The sequence below is a fragment of the Castanea sativa genome, chromosome 11 (genome assembly GCF_040712315.1).
Source record: "Castanea sativa cultivar Marrone di Chiusa Pesio chromosome 11, ASM4071231v1".
In the NCBI taxonomy this organism is placed as follows: Eukaryota; Viridiplantae; Streptophyta; class Magnoliopsida; order Fagales; family Fagaceae; genus Castanea; species Castanea sativa.
The window spans coordinates 67096609-67117227 of NC_134023.1; the positions used below are offsets into that span (position 1 = coordinate 67096609).

Below are 20619 nucleotides of genomic sequence, written 5' to 3' on the forward strand. Positions count from 1 at the left end.
CCCGTCCAGGGCTTCCAGGTAGTAGGACCCCTGCCTTTTGCAGTTGATTACCCTGTAGGGTCCTTCCCAATTGGGTCCCAGTTTTCCATGAGCTGGGTTCCTGGTCGCCAAGGAGACCCTTTTGAGGACAAGGTCCCCCATATCGAACCGTCTGGGCTTCACCATGGCGTCATGCTGTCTGACCATGAGATTTTTGTACCTTGCCGTCCTTTGTTCCGCATCCATTCTTACCTCATCGATAAGATCGAGGTCGAGGCGAAGTTGTTCCCCGTTGTCTTTCTCCTGGTACTCCATCACTCGGTGACTTGCCATGTGGACCTCCGCTGGTATGACAGCTTCACTCCCATAGGCTAGTTTGAACGGGGTCTCTCCTGTTGGAGTTCGTGCGGTCGTCCTATAGGCCCAAAGAACACCCGGTAGCTCGTCTGGCCATATCCCTTTTGCCCCCTCAAGCCGAGTCTTGATGATTTTCGACAGGATCGGTTTGCTACTTCTGCTTGCTCATTTGCCTGTGGATGGGAGGGTGAAGAGTAGTGATTCTTGATGCCAAAATGATTGCAGAAGTCCCTGAAGGGTGCGTTGTCAAATTGACGCCCGTTGTCAGATACTAATACCCTGGGTACTCCGAACCTGCATAGGATGTTCTTCCATACGAAATTTTTCACGTTCTGCTGAGTGATTGCTGCAAGAGGCTCGGCTTCTACCCACTTGGTAAAGTAATCTATTCCTACCACCAAAAACTTCATTTGCCGGACTCCTATGGGAAAAGGACCTAGGATATCCAGTCCCCACTGTGCAAAGGGCCATGGGGCTGTCATTGGGGTCTGATACTCTGACGGCTGTCTGGGCACATTGCTATAACGCTGGCATTGATCACATACCTTGACGTAGGCTTTAGCGTCTGCCTGCATTGTTGGCCAATAGTAGCCGGCACGGACGATCTTATGGACGAGGGACCTTGCCCCTGAATGATTTCCACACGATCCTTCATGAACTTCCCTCAGAACATAGTTTGACTTGTCAGGAGCCAGGCATCTTAAGTAGGGTTGAGAAAAGCCTCGCTTGTACAGCACCTCATTTATGATGACATATTTGGCCGACCTGACCCTTAACTTTCTCGCTTCATCCTTGTCTTCTGGAAGCCTCCCATCTTTGAGATAGATTATTATTGGACTCATCCAATTTTCACCTCCTCCTATCTGCTGTATATCAGGGATGTCTATGCTCGGCATGTACTGGACGTCGTCGAACTCGTCTATGACTCCTGCCGAGGCGGCCTTTGCCAAGGCGTCTGCTTCAGCGTTCTCCTCCCTGGGAAGTTGAATAAAACTTATGGTTGAAAATTTCCGGGCAAGGCGTTTCACTTTGTTAAGGTACTTCTTCATTCGATCTTCTTTGACATCACACATCCCATTTACTTGGTTAATGACCAGTTGAGAGTCTCCTCTGATTGTTAACGACTCCGCCCCTAAGGACTTGGCCAATTCCAACCCCTTGAGTAGAGCCTCGTACTCAGTTTCGTTGTTGGTAGTTGGATACTGTAGACGGACCGCATACTCCAGCTTGTCACCCTCAGGGGACTTCAGTACAATTTCGACCCCTCCTGCATACAGTGTGGATAATCCGTCTACATTTACCACCCATACTTCATTTCCTTCGCCCTTGCTCAGGTCGTCCTGACTGGGGGTGAATTCTGCAATGAAATCTGCCAACGCTTGCACTTTTATTGTGCTCCTCGGGAGGTACCTGACATCGAACTCGCTGAGCTCAATGGCCCACTATACTAACCGTCCAGCAGCTTCCAACCTGCTCATCGCCTTTTTTATGGGATGGTCTGTTAAGACGTTGATGACGTGTGCCTGAAAATAATGTCTCAGCTTCCTGGAAGTTGTGACTAATGCAAAGACTAGTTTCTCCATTATCGGGTATTGTCCTTCTGCCCCTCTCATCGCGTGGCTTGTGTAATAGACCGGCTTCTGGACTCTCCCCTCTACTCTGACCAACGCTGAGCTTACTGCGTGTGGGGACACTGCCAAGTATAAGTACAACTCTTCCCCAGGTACAGACGGACTCAACAACGGGGTCGTCATTAGATACGTCTTCAAGTCTTGGAAGGCCTTCTGACACTCTTACGTCCATTCAAAAGCCTTCCTAAGGACTTTAAAGAAAGGTAAACATTTGTCAGTAGCTTTCGATACAAACCTGTTGAGGGCAGCGACTCGTCCAGTAAGAGACTGGACTTCCTTGATATTTCTTGGTGGCTCCATGTTCAGTATCGCTTAGATTTTATCTGGATTTGCCTCAATTCCTCTGTGCGACACCATAAACCCCAAGAATTTACCCGATGAAACCCCGAAGGCACACTTGCTCGGATTTAACTTCATGTGGTATCGTCGCAACGTATCAAAAGTCTCTTGAAGATCGTCCAGATGTTTATCCTCGTCCTGGCTCTTCACCAGCATGTCGTCCACATAAACTTCCACATTTCGCCCGATTTGAGGACGGAACATATGGTTAACCAACCTTTGGTAAGTCGCCCCTGCGTTCTTCAAACCGAAGGGCATAACCTTGTAGCAATACAACCCTTGGCTCGTGACGAATGAGGTCTTCTCCTGATCCTCTTCATTCATCTGAATCTGGTTATACCCTGAGAAAGCATCCATGAAGCTAAGTATCCTGTGACCTGCCGTCGAGTCCACTAACTGGTCAATGCGCGGCAATGGATAGCTATCCTTGGGGCAAGCTTTGTTGAGATCAGTGAAGTCTACGCACATCCGCCACTTGCCATTGGCTTTCTTGACCATGACTACGTTCGCCAACTAGTCTGGGTAATGAACTTCTCGGATAAAATTCGCGGCGACCAACTTCTGCACTTCTTCCTTGATGGCATTGTCTCGCTCGGGAGCAAAAACTCTTCTCTTCTGACGCACTGGCTTCGAATAGGGACACACGTTCAGACTGTGGGTAATGACGCTCGGATCAATGCCAGGCATGTCCTCATGACTCTATGCAAAGACATCGAGGTTTTTCTTCAGAAATCGAACCAAAGCGTGCTTCGCCCCCTCTTCCATGCTTGCCCCAACTCTGGTAGATTTCTCGGGCTGGTCATCGTCCAAAGGGACATCTTCTAATGCTTGAGTGGGCTCAGCCACGACCCTTCTTCTGTCTATACTCATCGCTTGCATGTGCTCGTCCATGGCCAGCATGGCTAGGTAGCATTCTCTGGCAGCTAGCCGGTCTCCTTGTACCTGGCCTACTCCGTGCTCGGTCAGGAATTTGACGGATAGGTGGTAGGTGGAGGTTACCGCCTTCCAGCTGTTCAAAGTTGGCCTTCCAATGATTGCATTGTATGACGATGCGCAATCAACAACAAGGAAATTCACCTCCTTGGTTATCTGCTGTGGATACGTCCCGACAACCACCGACAACGTAATGGTGCCCACAGGCTGCACCTTCATTCCTCCGAATCCCACCAACGGCGAGTTCACTGGTCGAAGCCGATCTCGTCCTAGCTTCATTTGTTGGAACGCGGGGTAGTAGAGAATGTCTGCAGAGCTGCCATTGTCAATCAGTACCCTCCTGGTCGTGTAGTCAGAGATGAGTAGGGTAATGACTATCGCGTCATCGTGTGGGTGGTGAATTCGTCCTACCTCCTCATCCGTGAAAGTAACAGCCTGTTGGTCTACCTCCTTTGTCCTAGGAGGTCGTCCAGACTATTGGATGTTCTGCACCACCCTCAGGTATGTCTTCCTTGATTTGGACGACTGTGCCGCCGAGCTCCCTCCTATAATTACCCTTATTTCTCCTAACGGGGGGCGTGATGATTCTTCCACCTTGGCCTTCATTTTCTCATCTCTCTGATCTCGTCCAAGGAAGTTCCTCAATTTTCCCTGTCTGATGAGATTTTTAATTTGCTGCTTCAAGTCAAAGCACTCGTCCGTATCATGCCCATGATCCCTGTGAAAACGACAGTACTTACTCCTATTACGCTTGTTGGGGTCTCCCTTCATTTTGTCCGGCCACTTCAAAGACGGATCATCCTTGATCTGCATAAGAACTTGCTCTAATGGCATAGTCAAGGGCGTGTATTGTTGATTCCTCGCGGAGGAACTGGCCTTCTTACTATCCTTATCTTTTCTCTCGTCTACTCCAACTTTCTTCGAATAAGGTCCCTGGTTCGGATAGCGATGGTGGCCCATTCCCGAGTGCTCTGCGCTCTTTCTTTTCTTGGCTATGATAGCGTCTTCAGCATTCATAAAATTCTGGGCTGAATGGACAAGCTCAGCCATAGTCTGTGGTTCCTGCTTGTAGAGCTTATGAATGAACAAGTCAGAATTAACCCCATTGTGGAAAGCGGCTAGCAATAGCTTGTCATCCATCTCGTCTACCGTTAAGGCTTCTCTGTTAAACCGGGTGATAAAAGACCGCAAACTCTCATTGTCCCCTTGCTCTATGGTCAGCAAGCCAGAGGAGGAACGCTTGTGACGCTGTCCTCCAATGAAGTTGTTGACAAACAGTTTACTCAGTTCTTCAAATGATCCCACTGAGTTTGGGGGAATCTTGCTGAACCATACTCGCGCTGGTCCCTTGAGTGTGGTGGGAAAAGCTCGCACATGATCTCGTCCGGACCCCCTGCAGGTGCATGGTCGTCTTGAAAGTTGCAATGTGATCGCAAGGGTCGCGATTTCCATCGTACGAGTCTAGAGAAGGCATTTTGAACTTCGGGGGTAGAGGGTGACTGTTGATGGAAGCTGTGAAAGGGGAGTCCGTTCGGTGGACCATATCATCTACTGGGTTTACTCGCCTCATATTTTCCCTCATTTCCTCCATGGCTTTCCTCATCTGGTCCATTTCTTTTTCCAAGTGCGGCACCCTTCTTGAAGCGGTACCCCTTGTTTGATCCTTGGACTCTACATTTTCCCCTCCCCCTTCCTGACTTGGGGCCCTTCCCTCCATGTGTCCTTGACGCTGCCTCCTGAGGTTGATCTCCTTATTCAACTCCTGGTTCTGACACGTTAGTTCTGCCATAGCGGCGGCCATGGATTGTATGTGCTGAATAGAAGGCGGTTGCATTACAGGCGCTGATCTGCGATCGCGAAGGGGATTGCTGGAGGCATCCCTACTCTCCTGGTGGCTTGGGCTGGTAGCCCTTGATCTTGTTCGAACCATTCAACCTTTTGTCTGGGATAGAATAACAGTCTTTTCCCACATACGGCGCCAACTGATGATTCGAAGAAAATCAGTAGGTTGGATGCTTCGGACTTGAAAGGACTACTGGTTCTTTCTACGGCCTGAAAAGGAAAGAAAAGCGTATCAAAGGCGACCGGGACTACCGGCCAAAAATCCTCCGATAGCAAAGTTAGTTTTTCCCTCTATGTAGTCTGAGTTCCAACTTTTTTGGAGTAAAAAATGAACGTACCTTGGCCTTGTCTGTAGCAGCCTTTATATAGTGTTCTTATAGGCAGTTATCAAAATTGGAACTTCTCCTAGATTCAAGGAGAGGTAGAAATCAGACGTAACTTGCATAACCGTTTGGAAGTTATGCTCTTGTTTCGCAACGGATACATGACGGTTATGCGTGGGATAAGGGATTGTCACATTATGTTCGGAGATTCTTCTAAGTATGATCTCCTCGTCCTGGAGTTCCTTCGTTGAGTGTCCCTAAATTCCAAGTGTAGCATACTCGTCCACGAAGTTTTATGTGGACGAGCCCTCTCGGGGCAGGTCGCGCGCATCCCCTGGACGAAGGATGTAGCTTCACTATCATTCTCTGGACGTCCTTGTACGTTACCCTCGTCCTGAGGATAACTCTTGGACGGCTGTCGAGGTGATGACCGTCCAGGGACAGTCAGCGTTTTCGTCCCACATCACTTTATATTTGCAAAAGTTGAATGTACATAATCATCAGTTGTCAGACATTAACAACAACATTTTGTATTGCACATAACGTGTAGACATTAACAACAACGTTTAATGTTCGTAGGTAGAAATTTTTGGAAATCATCATTACTTGAATCTGAGAAGTCTGAAATATCTCTTTCATCATCTAACGCAGTAACTTCATTAATAGACTTGATGGCTCGCTCTTACGCCTTCCCCTTTAGATGCTTCCTAGCTTTTTGGATTGCATGAAAACGGTCTAATCACCTTTGCATTTGATTGTTCACTTGTTCAAGACAAGCAAGTATGTTGGAAGGTTCATTTCTAGGTAACTCAGCTGAGCGTGCCTTAGGAACTCGTAACCCATGCCATCGACAATACACCTCCAACTCACACCTCTTCTCGTATAGGATTGACCATGGTGGTTCTGCTACGGTGAACTCTATTGCGGTGGTATCTGTACTTAGTTTTGTAGGTTTGCCGACCATGATGTGCCTGACACTTCCAAGACTCTCGTACGTGTATATTGGCATATTAAGGAAATCTCTCTTCTTTCCAACCCATTTCCCTCCATAGTGATTTGTGTATGTTTGTAGTTGCTGATTTGCTAGAACTTGTGATAATCCATTTGTTGAAGTAGATCTAAACTTGTTTCGCATTGAACGATTTGATGTTGAGATGTTGCGACTCATAGCTTAGTCAATCTATGAAATTATTAGGGGCAGAAATAAGATCATTATTGTGGTGCATTTATAACCTCATTTCATATTCCAAGCATTATAATTTCAGTTATTAGGGCTTGTCATGTCAATACAGGCTGGAAAAACACTACATGAACAGGATTTTAAATGTTCCCAATGTCACAATGAGATTTGAAAACATTTCATCCACACTTTAAGAGTATCATTTGATTCATTTCTTTCAATTTAAATTTTGAACGAATCCTTCTATATATATATATAATCATTCTATTAAACTCCTTCCAAAATGGCAAAATGATAGATAGTTTGATAGCCATCCAAACGCATCACAAAACAAATATCTTTTTTTTTTATGAAAAAAAAAATCTTTTTAAAAAAAATCTTTTAAATATCGTAGGACATTTCACTTTTGTTATGTTTTTAGTTGATACCACTTCTATTTCTTACAAAGTGACATTGTCTAGAAGTTCTTGTTCCACGTGTAATAGACACTTTATTTAATTCAATGTTAATTGTAGCTATGTATCTTATTAGACTTTGTTTCATAAAATTGCTAAAGAAACATGACTTTTTCTATACCTCTTGTTTCAAATTTATTTGACTTTCCTCTACTAATTCGAGCTTTTTTACAAATTCGAATTATTTGAGGCACTTACCATTAGGTGATTTATATGAATCACTCATTTTCATTCATGGAGTTTGTCCATTATACATATGGTTACATATTTAAAAAAACACAAAAACCATTTAAGAGCAATAACCGCGCCAAAGCTAAAAACAGTTTATGCAGAAACAGTAAACAATTTTACTTAAGGCAAAAAACATATTTTATGAATGCAGTAAGCAGATTCGAATATACAGTAAACATGATGTGCAGAGTGCAAATTTTATTAATGTAGAAACAGATTTTATCAATGCAGAAAAACAGATTCGATTATTGTGAAATTCAAACATGAAAAAGCATTCAGATTTGGCGTTTAAATTTAGAAAATAAGATTTCACTAGGTGTTTTATGAGAAAACAGCGAACAATTTTTTAAATAGTGAACAAAAAATAATTTATGCAGAAAAGTGAGTGAACAATTTTTTAAATAATGCTGAACAAAATATAATTTTATGCAGAATGCTAGAAATAGTTTATGCAGAAAACAGTGAACAATTTTTATGAGAAAACAGTGAACAGCTTTACTTAATGCAAAAAACAAATTTTATGAATGCAGTAAGCAGATTCGAATATACAGTAAACATGATGTGCAGAGAGAAAATTTTATTAATGTAGAAGTAGATTTTATCAATGCAGAAAAATAGATTCAATTATTGTGAAATTCAAACATGAAAAAGCATTCAGATTTGGCGTTTAAATTTAGAAAACACGATTTTACTAGGTGTTTTATGAGAAAACAGCGAACAATTTTTTAAATAGTGAATAGAAAATAATTTATGCAAAAAAGAGAGTGAACAATTTTTATGAGAAAACAGTGAACAGTTTTACTTAATGTAGAAATTAAATTTATATTTTGAAATTAAAATCTCTGTATTTTACAATGCTTCTATTTAAATAAATAAATTCATAAAAAAGCTACTTATTTTTATGTTTATGTTTATTTGTCGATAATCCCAAAAAAAAGAAAAGAAAAGAAAAGTTACAAGGTACTCGAGCTTAGTGAGCTGGAGTACTGTAGAAATAAAATAAGCAGCATTTTATGTTTATGTTTATTTGTCGATAATCCCAAAAAAAAATAAAATAAAGTTACAAGGTACTCGATCTTGGTGAGCTCGAGTACTATAGAAATAAAATAAACAACATTTTATGTTTATGTTTATTTGTCGATAATCCAAAAAAAAAAAAAAAAAAGTTACAAGGTACTCGAGCTTGGTGAGCTTGAGTACTGTAGAAATAAAATAATTGACTTTTTATTTATAAAAGGTACTCGAGCATGTTATACTCGAGTATTGTGTTGCATGGTACTCGAGTATACCAAGCTCGAGTACCATATTATTTTTTTATTCGCCAAATTTCCACCTCAGCAGTGCCACGGTGGCAAAACTTTTAGGAACTCGAGTGTCTTAAACTCGAGTTCCAAATGGTACTCGAGTTTGGCAAACTTGAGTACCATAAAAGTGGTATTTCCCTATTTAGTTCCAAAACAGTGTTTTTTTGCTAAAAATTTCTGAAAATCGTGGTATTGGGCCATTTTGGCCAAATTAGCATGTGAAAATGCATCGTTATGGCCCATCATCAATTAGGCATTTTACTGTCGTGCAGTACACAAGGCCCCGAGTCTTTATTATATTTTGATCGCTCTGTCTATTACATCCTCCTCTGACGGAAATTGTTCTCCTCTCACTCTCCTCACAAAGTTACTATTCATCAATGTTATGAATACCGTTTCGAAACTTGTTTCGGTTTGTCTATTAGAACGGAATATTTCGGTACCGGCTTATTTTGGCGTACCATTGCATGCTGTTTCGGGTTATAACTATTTTTATAAATAAATAAATATATATAAGTATTATTGATAAAAAAAATATGAATTATTAAGGGTTTTAAAGGTTTTTTCCTTTGTTGGTAAAAAGGATTTTAAAGTTATAACTTGTAAGTACATATTTAAACTAATATGTAATCTTTAACTCCACGTATCAGTTCAATTATTTATAGAATATAATAAGAGTAATAATATGAAAAAAAAAAACCCCTTTTTTTAGAGATTAAAAAAAAATTAGATGCTAATGTTAGTCACATGAAGGTGACTATAAATTAGTAGATGGTTTAAATTACCATTTCAAAATTACTAATATATATATATATATATAAATTAGTATTATTATCTAGTCATTAATAAAATAAATATTTACTAATTACTATTATAGAGCCAAGTGATATAAAATAAATGAATGCATTTAACATAGTGGTTTAAAAAGAAATTCGTAATAAAGGGAATTAGATTGGTTATTTTAAAAAATATTCAAATTTGGGGTTCTTTTGTGAATAAGTGAATGTGTTGGGATACTTTGAAATTAGAATCATGAAGCTTCTGGGAAGCTACACTCCCACCAAGTACCAACTACCCACTTGCATTGTACTCTAAATATCACATTCCAAAGCTTTTTCACTCAAAGCCTCATAAACGTCCCACAGACTCACACTCCCTCTTTTTCTCTCTGGAAGTGGCAGTGACACAAGCCTGAAGAAGTGAGTTTTTTTTTTTTTTTGATTAGTGAAGAAGTGAGTTTTAATGGCAGCACTTAAGCTCTGTCCATGACTTGATTTTTTTTTCTCTTCTTCTTCGATCTGATGTGAATTTTTTTTTTACTTTCCTCCACACAAAGCCACACACACAGGTATCTCTCTCTCTCTCTCGCAGGAATCCTTTGATCAGCCGGAAAACGCGCTTTTGGCCCCTTAAAGTCGAACCAAACGAGCACGAGGCCTATGTCATTGTCGTAATGGCGCACGTTATTTCAATGGGGCAGTCTCTTCCGGAAAAGGGTGAAAGCATAAATGACGGTGAAACAAGCAGAGGCAACGATCAAATAATCGTTCCCACTGACGTAGTAAGTACAAGTTGTGACAGTAAAATTAAGTAATTTTTGTCTTTTATTGTCTATTTTATGGTTCAATTTTCATTATATTAATTAAATTTTCTTTAATTTAATTAACATGTGCATTTTAATGTCATATATATTGCCAATGTAATATACTAAATTTTTTCGTAGAAAGTGTATTATACTAATAAAACTATAAGAATCGGCTCTTAAATTGTTTCTTAATGTTTTTATTTTAAATTTATTTTGTATTTAAGAGTAATGATATATCACAACATTTTCACTATATTTTCCTCACAAATATAGCAAGTTATTACTGGTTATATAATCTGAGTCTATTACTATCAACACTTTTTTTTTCCTCTCTGTGTCTGGATAGAAGCTAAAAGTAGGTGTAAGTGATTTGAAGGAGAAATAGAAGTGTAAACTATTTTACACTTCAAGCCTTGATATTTTACCATCAACGGAAATAATTTTTCTGTTTGATTAAGTTTTCCGGCCAACCCAAACACTTCTCATGGTGTAATATATTTTCCGTATTTTTTTTACACTCTAAACAAACACAACTTAAGACTCAAATATATACATGTAAAGTGCACGGATACGTCAATACATAATAAATATGACCTTTACACATATATACAAACCTTGACGGGAAGTATCATTTTTAGATAGGTTCTTGGGGATCGAATGACATTTCAAGAAATGTTAAGGGAGCTTAGTTTTACTTATCCAAAATGAAATATAACATGTTAAGAAAAAAAAAAAGGTAAAAATAATTAATAAAAAGATATATAGCAAAGTTACAAAAAAAATACTAAGGCAAGTGATTGTACAATAATCATTGGTGTAATCAGAGTCATTTCCAATGTCATGTTTTTGAAGAAGTGCGTAGGACCTTCACAAAGGTCTAATTATTGTAATTTATTGCCAATATATACGATTTATACTGTTGCCCCTTGAACTTTAGCCCATATAAATGATTTTAGTATTTTTAGTTTTTAACAAGCTTAAAGTGATCTTTCTAAATTTATAATGTGTCTAACATAAGTAATTATTAGATGCTCTTTCATCTCACATTTATGATGAATTTCACTTAGAGATTTATGGTGGAATCTACGATGAATGTAAGAAGAAGGAGCACGATGTTATCATGCTACAAAAACACCTAATAATTTTTTGTCTAACATAAGGATGACATTAATTTTTAGTTTGGCCATGTAATCATTTTGTTATAGATATTTGATACGTTTTGATGCAGGAACAAAAAATTATCACTTTAGATTATATATGATTTAAAAAAAAAAAAAAAAACCACTTTATATTTCAAAGACTAAAATTGATCATGCGCTAAAGTTTGGCAATAAACAATGTGTTTCATCTTTCTTTTTTTATTATTTTTTTTGGGGGGGGGGGGGTGTTAATTGCAAAATCCACTTTAAATTATAGGGAGGGTTTACACTTTTCACTAAAAATTTTAAGAACTTGTAATTTACAACCTAAATTGGACAAAATTATCAGATTACACCCTACTTTACAATTGACATTTTGAAGCTAAATGGACAAATTTGCCCTTTAAAAATTAAACCGACTTCTTGTATGATTTGATATTAGTTGTATCAACCTGTATTGAAGGGTGGCAATTCCAACCGCCCACACAGACTAGGCCAAAGCGTAGATATCATCATCATATGAGTGTTGTGCCTGAAGTTTATTCAAAGACTAGCCTCACCTTGCCAATGACAATTGGAGGAAACTCCGTTATGATGTTTTGCTTATGATTTGGCAATGCGAGTGAGAAAATCTTAACCGTATCTAAGTGTATACGTATTTAAAACTCCCTCTTAGAGAATTAACCCTGACCCTTACTTTCCCCCACTCCACAAGAACTTATACTTGTAGAGTGACAATCACACTAAGGAGGCACCTTGCGCATTAGTGCAAATCCTTACATTCAACATACTTGGCTGTTAATTATTTGCTTATCTGTTAAAAGGGCATACATGTTAGTTTAGCTTCAAATGCACATCAGCACATGACCGTTAAAGTTAATAGGCAATTAAAAATAGTGGGGTTGTAAGTGTGCGCAATTTGATAATTTTTCCCAAATTAGAGTGTTTTCAAGTTATGTATGGCATTGTGGGGGCCTTTTCAAGTCAATGGGATAAAGTCCGTTCTACTGTACCAAGACCTATGAACTAGTGGGTAAGGGAATTGAGACTGGCCTTATGGGGTTACACTAAAGGCCAATTTGTGCGCAAGTTAGATATGCCCAATGTTTAGACTAAAGGGGGAATGATATAGCTGGCTAAGTGTAATAAGTGACATCATAACAGAGTGGCTGTTATAGCAGCCAAACCAAAGATACCACAACTGAACAACTAATACAACAAAAGCGATAATAAAAGATATTATAGTAGAAAAACTGATACCGCAAAAATAATAAAAGACATTACAACAAAATGATGAATAGAATTAAAAACTACAGAAAAATAAATAACAGCGAGAATGTTAAATAAGCTAAAAGAAGCCACTGCAGGGCAATAGCAACAACTCTAAGCAAGCGTAATGAGGTTAGCTCACTCCCTAATCTTGGGTTGAGTCATTCAACAGGAACTGGCCCAAGAAGGAAACCAAACGCCAACACAGATAACCTTATTACAGGTTTCTGCCATTGAAATTATTCATGCTGGAGAAAGGGTCTAAATAGTTTTAGATCTCGATTTATAGAGTTACAGAGAGTGGGAATGTCAAGACGGAGAGAAAGGATGGTCTATTGATGCATGCCCCTGTTTCTTCCATGTTTTCTCTCTTTCTTTTTTTACCACTTTCGTTCTTTTCCTTTATTCTATTACTCTTAGTTTTTTCTTCCTATACTCTCCACATGTTCCTCCCCGTGTGTTTCTTTACCTATGGCTACCTTTCCCCTTTTATATTACTTCATTCTATGGGATTTTTCTCTTTTGTCCCCAAGGCTTCACCAATCGTTTTTGGTTTCTAATGGGCATCTCTCTAGGATTACCCACTGATCCATTGGTTGCTTGGCCACTACCTCTGCCCAGAGTGTGCTTACTGCACCATTCCTCATTCTAGGACAAAACTCCTTGTTTTGTTTTTCCCCCTCCCCCCTTTCTATCTTACCCGAATAGGTAAGGATCAAAGGCTCTCTCTCTACCTACCCCTATGGCATGCATCAAGTGGCCCAAGCCCTTGCTTGCTTCTTTTAGGCAAAATGCCATCCCAATAAGGTACTTTTCCTAAAAGAAGCCTCGGCAAGAACCCCAAAATAGACCTCATTTCTCCCCACCACCAAACCACACCCTCTGCATCCCTTGACTAAATGCTCACCTTTCCTGTATTGGTTGGGTACAAGTAGGTGGTGCTCCAACCCTTATGTGTGAGCCTTATTACTCTTTGCATCTGTTCTCTTTTGCTCCCACGCCATTTCTGCCGTTATTGCTATGTCTCGTTCCATTGCTTATCTTGCGTTTATGCTTATCTTCCAAGGCATGAAGGATGTGGGCTTTTGGGCTTGTATCATTGCCCTTTATTCCTTCATGGGCTCGAACAATGTGTTGGAAGAAGTCCCTTCCCACGCAACTCGATGGGCTTCTGCCCCTGTTGTTTCTTTTCCTACCATATATGTGGCCTTACTGGTTGCCACTCCTGTCATGCTAGCCTATTGGACTTATTACCTCTTTTCTTGGACTTCTCCAGCTCATTTGGCTTTACTTTTACCTCTTAATGTGCCCACGGGCCTGCTAGCTGCTATTCTTGCCATGTGGGCCCACTGGTTTGTTACCTCTTTCCCTAGGCTTTCTTGGCCTATTTTGCTTTGCTTTTACCTCTTAATGTGCCCATGGGCCTGCTGGCTGCCATTCTTGCCATGTAGGCCCACTGAGTTTGTTACCTCTTTCCTTGGGCTTTCCTAGCCCATTTTGCTTTGCTTTGCTTTTACCTCTTAATGTGCCCATGGGCCTGCTGGCTACCATTTTTGCCATGTGGGCCCACTGAGTTTGTTACCTCTTTCCTTGGGTTTCCCTGGCTTGTTTTGCTTTACTTTTACCTCTTAATGTGCCCATAGGCCTATTAGCTATCATTCCTGTCATGCTAGCCCATTGGGTTTATTACCTCTTTTCTTTGGCTTCCTTAGCTTATTTGTTTTACTTTTACCTCTTCCACTCCCTTTTTCTTTCACATTTCCTTAGTGTTGGGCTTCTTCTGCGGTTGGGTATTTTTGTCGAAAAATGGGCATCAACATTTAGCCCCCTGAGCTTGTGGATTGCTCCTGCAAATCATATGCAAATTCCTTTGCAATTTTCTTTCAAGGATTTTTTAAATAGTAGTCCCCACCTTACTCACTTTTCTGCTATGAACAGGCTTATCTTTTCTAATTTTCTAGTTTATCAGCTATTCTAAAACACCACCTCTGCTTCATTTAATGTGTTACCTTTTTTGATGGCTGGTTCGTCACTTCCCTTACCAGCTGTTTTTATTTGTCCCAACTTCTTCACTTTTTTTCTTTTCACAATACCCCTTCATATTCTACAACTTCATCTCTTTCTCTCACCCTACTCTCCATTCTGATGACTATTCGCCTCCCCTGCAGGGCCGTGTTTGGCTATCCCTAGAGTAGCATGGTTTCAACATTTCTTGGGCTCTGTTGGCTTCCTCCATACTCGATCTTACCATTCGTTGCGGAGTGGTCTTGCTCGTTTCCATTCTCTTCGAATTTGGGTTAAGTACATCATTGGGTTGGAAGGAATGGATCGATAAGGAGCTTTTTGACACGGGTTTTATGAGTGCGCTCCAATGGGCCGGTGTCTTGAAAGCCATCATTTCTTCGCGGTGCTTGTACAACTACTGTGGCTTGTACAACCTCCACCATTTGGTCCGCCGGTGGTGGAGCGCCACCCTGGGGACACAAAAGGGGAGTCACTATCTAGTTTTTGCAATGGTCTAGAAACTATATATATAGCATCCTCTTGAGGAAGGACCTTTTGATCTTGCTACTAGAGATATGAGTTCGGAGTTAAGGTACGATCTTAGGAAGATCTTAGGCACCCAAAACTGCCCAACCCTAAGGTTGGCTTCCCATCATTGTGTCTTATGTCTTAACCCTATTAAAGGCATGCTCAATACTTGTATCTAACTCACACACACACTATCATACATCTAACAAGCAACATGGTATCAAATATTCCTAACCATACATCTATCATGGCATACCCTAGCATTCATCTAGCATGGCATCTCACCTCATCCTTGCATTCATCTATCATACTTCTCATGGCATCAAGGCATTCATCCCAACACAAAACTTAATCATACATCAAGGCACAAGCAAGATTATACGCACGTGGGTTTCTGCCCAAAAACCCTGGAAACAAAGTAGATATAACAGAACTTCAAAATGAGAATTTTAACAACTTAACATGCTTTTAAAACATATAAAAATGTAAACCTAGACTACATAAACATACAAAACAACAAAAACTAAAGCAAATAGAAAGATTAAAGTGCAAAAAGGAAAAGGGAAAAAAAAAAGTTCAGACTAGATACCTCAAACAAAAGCTCTTCAGTCTTCATTTTAGACTAGATACCTCTTAATGTGCCCATGGGCTTGCTGGCTGTCAATCTTGCCATGCTGGCCCATTGGATTTGTTACCTTTTTTCTTAGGCTTCCTTGACCTATTTGTTTTACTTTTGCCTCTTCCATTCCCTTTTTCTTTCACTTTTCTTTATTGTTGAGCTTCTTTTGCGGTTGGGCATTTTTGTTTAAAAATGGGCATCAACAGGTATAAATTTAAGCAATGTAACACAACTAAATAACCTTTTACTGATTTTAAAAAAAAATCTCATTGTTAGATTACATGTTCTATATGTTCTTAACTTTTATGTCAAATTTTATGCTAAGAGTATCCAGATTGGTGGAGCCATAAATTTAGCTATTTGGCACCACAAAAAGCTACTTTATCTATTTTATCTTCTCACTTTACAAAACATCCAACATCAGTGGTTTTATTTTAGCTTTGAACATAATAAAATAATATAAACAATACAATAAAATAATATATCAACTACAATAAACAACAATCACAACCACTGCCACCACTACCACCTTTGCAATTGTCACCAACATTGCAACCGCAACCGCAACCACTACTGCCACCACCACTCAAGTGTCGTTTTAGGACAGTAATTACAATTTTTAATTGAATTATTGTGGAGATGGTCATGTCTTTTTTTTTTTTTTTTCAATATTAGGGAAATTAGTTTTAAATTTAAGTCAAATTAATATCTTAACTTAACTTAACTTAAAGATAAAAAGACAAAAAAAGCAATAGTTTTTGAACCAAATAAAATATCAACATTGGAGTAAAATAATTTTTGAACCAAAAAAAAGCAATCACATTGAGTAAAAGATAGAAAATATCAAATAAAATAACAATAGTTTTTAACCAAACATCAACATTTTATAATATAAGATTAAAAAAAGAAACATTTATTTCCCCAAGACTCTTCTTTCCAAGGTTAAATCTACACCACATATTCTTTAAAAAATCTATTCAACATGTACTTCTTCCCACTAGCGGAGCCAGAGGGGGGCACTTGACCCCTGACTACTAATTTTTTTTCGTTTTTGTAGTATTAGTAGTCACATGGAGGAAAAAAAAAGACTTTTACTTATTGAAACTTGAAAGTGACCAAACCACCTATTTCACTATTTTATTTTTATTTTTTTATATCATTATTTACACCATTTTTACTATTTATGATACTTTTCACAGCATTTTATCTTTGAATGATGCTAGAGATATTACAAATTTTACTACTTATGTCTTATAAATTGGCATGTCACCAATCACAAAAAATAATTTCAAATATTTATTCATTATATTTTTTAAGTAACACTAATTATATTTTTACTCCATCAATTTATAAATTTTTTAATAGATATGAATTGATTATTTTTGTTTATTTATTTTAATAATATAAAATATATTCATATTTACTTACAATTGTTTATTTATTTTGTTATTATTATTAATTAATATTTTTTAGATAAATTTTACTTTTAATATTGTCTTTTAATTTTGTCACTTTAGACTAAAATTTTAATTCCACCAACGCTTCTTCCCATTTTTTTCTTCTTTCTTCAGCTCATATTCCTTTCATTTGTTTCCCCACTGCAACTTCCAAGTTCGCAGTTTGCATCGTTTTTTTTTTCATTTCTTTCGGTTTACACATGCAACAATAAAGACAGGTGAGTCCATTTCTCGACAATTTCTTTCGTTCTCTCTCAGCTCACTCCCTCTTTTCTACATTCTGTCTCTCTCTCCTCTGTCCCACTTAGACCCCTCTCTCTGTCCTCTCTGGCATTGGGTTTTTGGTGGTGGTTCTTATCTTGAGTTTTGGTGGCCATGGGTTTTCGGTGACGGTGCCAATCTTGAGTTTCAGTTAGTTTTGGGTTTTGAGTTGCGGTCGATCTTCAGTTTCGGTGGCGATGCTGATCTTGATTTTCTGTTGGTTTTGGGTGTCAGTCTCTCTCTCTCATTCGTCTCTGGCTGTGCGTCTTTGGTTGTGGTGTCTGGTTTTGAGTTTCGGCAGAAGGGGTGGGGAGATCAACGAGGGAGATTGGCGCTGGGGTGGGTCGGAGCTTGGCTAGCAGTTGGGCAGCGAGTCGGCGAGGTGGGTCTATGGCGGCTGGGCAGCAGATCAGCTTGGTGGAGAAGAGAGAAAATGAGGAAGAGAGGCCGAGTGAGTCTGAGGACTGAGGAGAGAGTGGGCAACGGAAATAATGGGAAGGAAGAGAAAAAAATATTAGAAAAAAAATTATTTAAATATGACCACAATTTTTTTTGGTAAATTAAATAAATATATATTATTACATAAATATATATATATATATATATATATATATATATATATATATATATATATATATATTTTTTTTTTTACATTTGAGCGCTGAGAAGCCATATTTTTTTGGTTTTGGCTTTGCCTCCACGCAGCCTCAGATTTATTGTTTTGGATGATGCAAAAAATTGCAATATAATTTTTTAACACGATTTATAAAGTAATTTTTTATATATAATTTTAAATGATAAAATTTTAAAATTTAAATATTTAATTAATGATAAAATTTTAATCATTTTGAAATTTTGCAATTACAGGAGATAACAGGGAAAAAAAAAATTATCAGTAAATTTATAAAATTCTTGTCCACTGTACGTTATTTAAAGTTACATGGTGTATAAGTTGAACCAAACCCAATCATAAATATTCTTTTACATCACTTTACACACACTCTTTTGTACAATATCCACAATTACACTCGAAATCTGGACGTGATCATGTGATTGGGGTGAATATATGCAAACAACCTCCCTCTTTTTATTTATTTTTATTTTTATGAATGTAGGACTGGACTTCTCCCGGATCTGCTTGGGTTCTCAACCGCTTTAACATACCAATGGAATTAAGATCCTCTCTGGACGATATGGGCTACCCCATAGAAAAAAACGAAGGAAATCCAACGGAAGTCACTTTTCCAAAAGTCCCATTAAAGTTGCGAAAAAACCCAAGAAGCAAGGACTACTTTGATCCCGCGGTTATTTCTTTCGGTCTTTATCATCATGGCAAAAGAGAACTCCAGGAAATAGACACTATCAAAACTGAGGCCATGCTCAAGTTTATTAAAGAATCTAGCATATCGTTTCCGGAATTTTACTATAAGGTACGTAACATGAATCACCTCACTAGAGCTTGTTACGTTGATTGTTCGGAGGAAAAGTATTGTGATGATACGTTTGCATTGATTATGCTCCGAGACGGTTGTTTCATTTCATATTTATTGGACATCGTGGTAGATAAGAAGTGGGACAAGGTATCAGAGCTATTTGCTAATCATGGAAGAGTCTTGGGATATAATTCTGTAATTACCGACGTGTTTTTGTTGGAGAACCAAATTCCATTGGCAGTTTTGGAACTTTTGATGAGCCTTAGATACAATAATAAAAAAGTAGTACCAAAAATGATCAAGCATTTCATTTATTATGTATTTTGGAAAATGTCTCTAGAGGAAGTTCCAGAAGATATGGATGAGGAGCCACAGGCTCATTGTCTCCTTGAATGTGTACACAAACAATTCTCCAAAGTTGTTGATGGAAAGAAAGAAGGTACTCTTTGTTTCAATTTTGTTCCATCAAACAGATTTTGTTTATGGAATCCATTTCCAAAAGCCTCAAAAAAGGAGCACGATCTAATAGATTATTGTCCTTCATATCGTTCCCTTAGTGAACTTAAAGCTAAGGGGATCCATTTCAAGTCTATAACTAATCCTCATTCATTGAAAAAAAGAAAATCATTTTCTTTTAATGACGTTGAATTCATACCTGGCTTTTTCTATGCACAGCTTAAGCTTCCCCCTTTGATTCTTAGTTATGATACAGCAATATTGTGGAAGAACTTGGTAGCCTTTGAAATGAGTCCTGCATGTGAGGCACAGATTGTTATTACATCTTACATCAATTTCCTGAATGCACTCATTGCCAATCCTGACGATGTCAAAGAGCTGCGCTCAAAGCATGTACTTCTCAGCACTGCAAGCAGTGACGAAGACATGTTTAATTGTTTCAAAGCCATATCCACAGGCTCAATTCATGATTACAGAATTTACAGAAATGTTAGAGAAGATATTGAAAAGCACTGTAGGAGCAAGATAAGGACCTGGGTGGCAGAAATAATTTACAAATATTTTAGAAACCCATGGTCTGCTCTTGGTTTATTTGCTGCTACTGCTGTCGTTGTTTTAAGTTTTGTGCAGACTTACTTCACTATCTATCCTGTAAAAGATTAGTGCATGGAATCCATTTGAAGCTACCTCAAAAGACAGCAGATCAAAAATGATTAGCGTATACTGCTTCCTCAAAATGGAAAGATTATATCTACCTATGCCTCCAGTTACTTGTGATACTAATAAAAGATGATTTTTTTTGGGCTTCTAAAGACGCTTTGAATTTCACACAATGTAAATTTACATTGTGTTGTAATTTGTAATAGTGTATTGGTGTTATTAAGTTCCATTTATGGCACTTCTAGTTACATCAACCTTGTTTAGTGTTTTTCTTTGAATAAAATTTGGTTACAGAACAAAAAAAAAAAAAAAACTAAAACAAATACACCTTGTCTTGTGCCTTTCAGATTACTATAGTATTATAGTTTTGTTTAATGTATACTTTTAGCGCATATATTAATCATCTATTTTAAAAAATATTTTTTAAAAATTAGAAAAAATGTCAAAAAAGTTAGCACTTTTTAAATTTTCTCATAAAAAATTTCATAAAATAGTTTATTAAAATATTCCTTAATGAAACCCTACTATTATTACTATTTTTCTTTATTTTTAGGCTTGTTATTTTTCTGTTGGTTTCTGTCCATTCATTTGCATCATTTCATAACAATATCTTCTCAAAAAACCTGTGCCTTCT

General features: G+C 38.2%; 1 protein-coding gene across 3 annotated transcripts; it reads left to right on the forward strand.

Moving 5' to 3' along the window:
- Positions 1 to 9673: 9673 nt before the first annotated feature.
- LOC142615272 (putative UPF0481 protein At3g02645) lies at positions 9674 to 20239 on the forward strand. 3 transcript variants are annotated; one of them, XM_075788006.1, is made up of 4 exons: positions 9674 to 9773; positions 9911 to 10135; positions 18552 to 19308; positions 19545 to 20239. In XM_075788006.1, the coding sequence occupies exons 2-4, from the start codon at positions 10028 to 10030 to the stop codon at positions 19547 to 19549; spliced, it is 870 nt and encodes a 289-aa protein (XP_075644121.1). In that variant the 5' UTR covers positions 9674 to 9773; positions 9911 to 10027; the 3' UTR covers positions 19550 to 20239. The 3 variants fall into 3 exon arrangements, with proteins under 3 accessions (XP_075644121.1, XP_075644122.1, XP_075644120.1); XM_075788007.1 differs by having other exon boundaries at positions 18552 to 18866; XM_075788005.1 differs by having other exon boundaries at positions 18552 to 20239.
- The last annotated feature ends 380 nt before the right edge of the window (positions 20240 to 20619 follow it).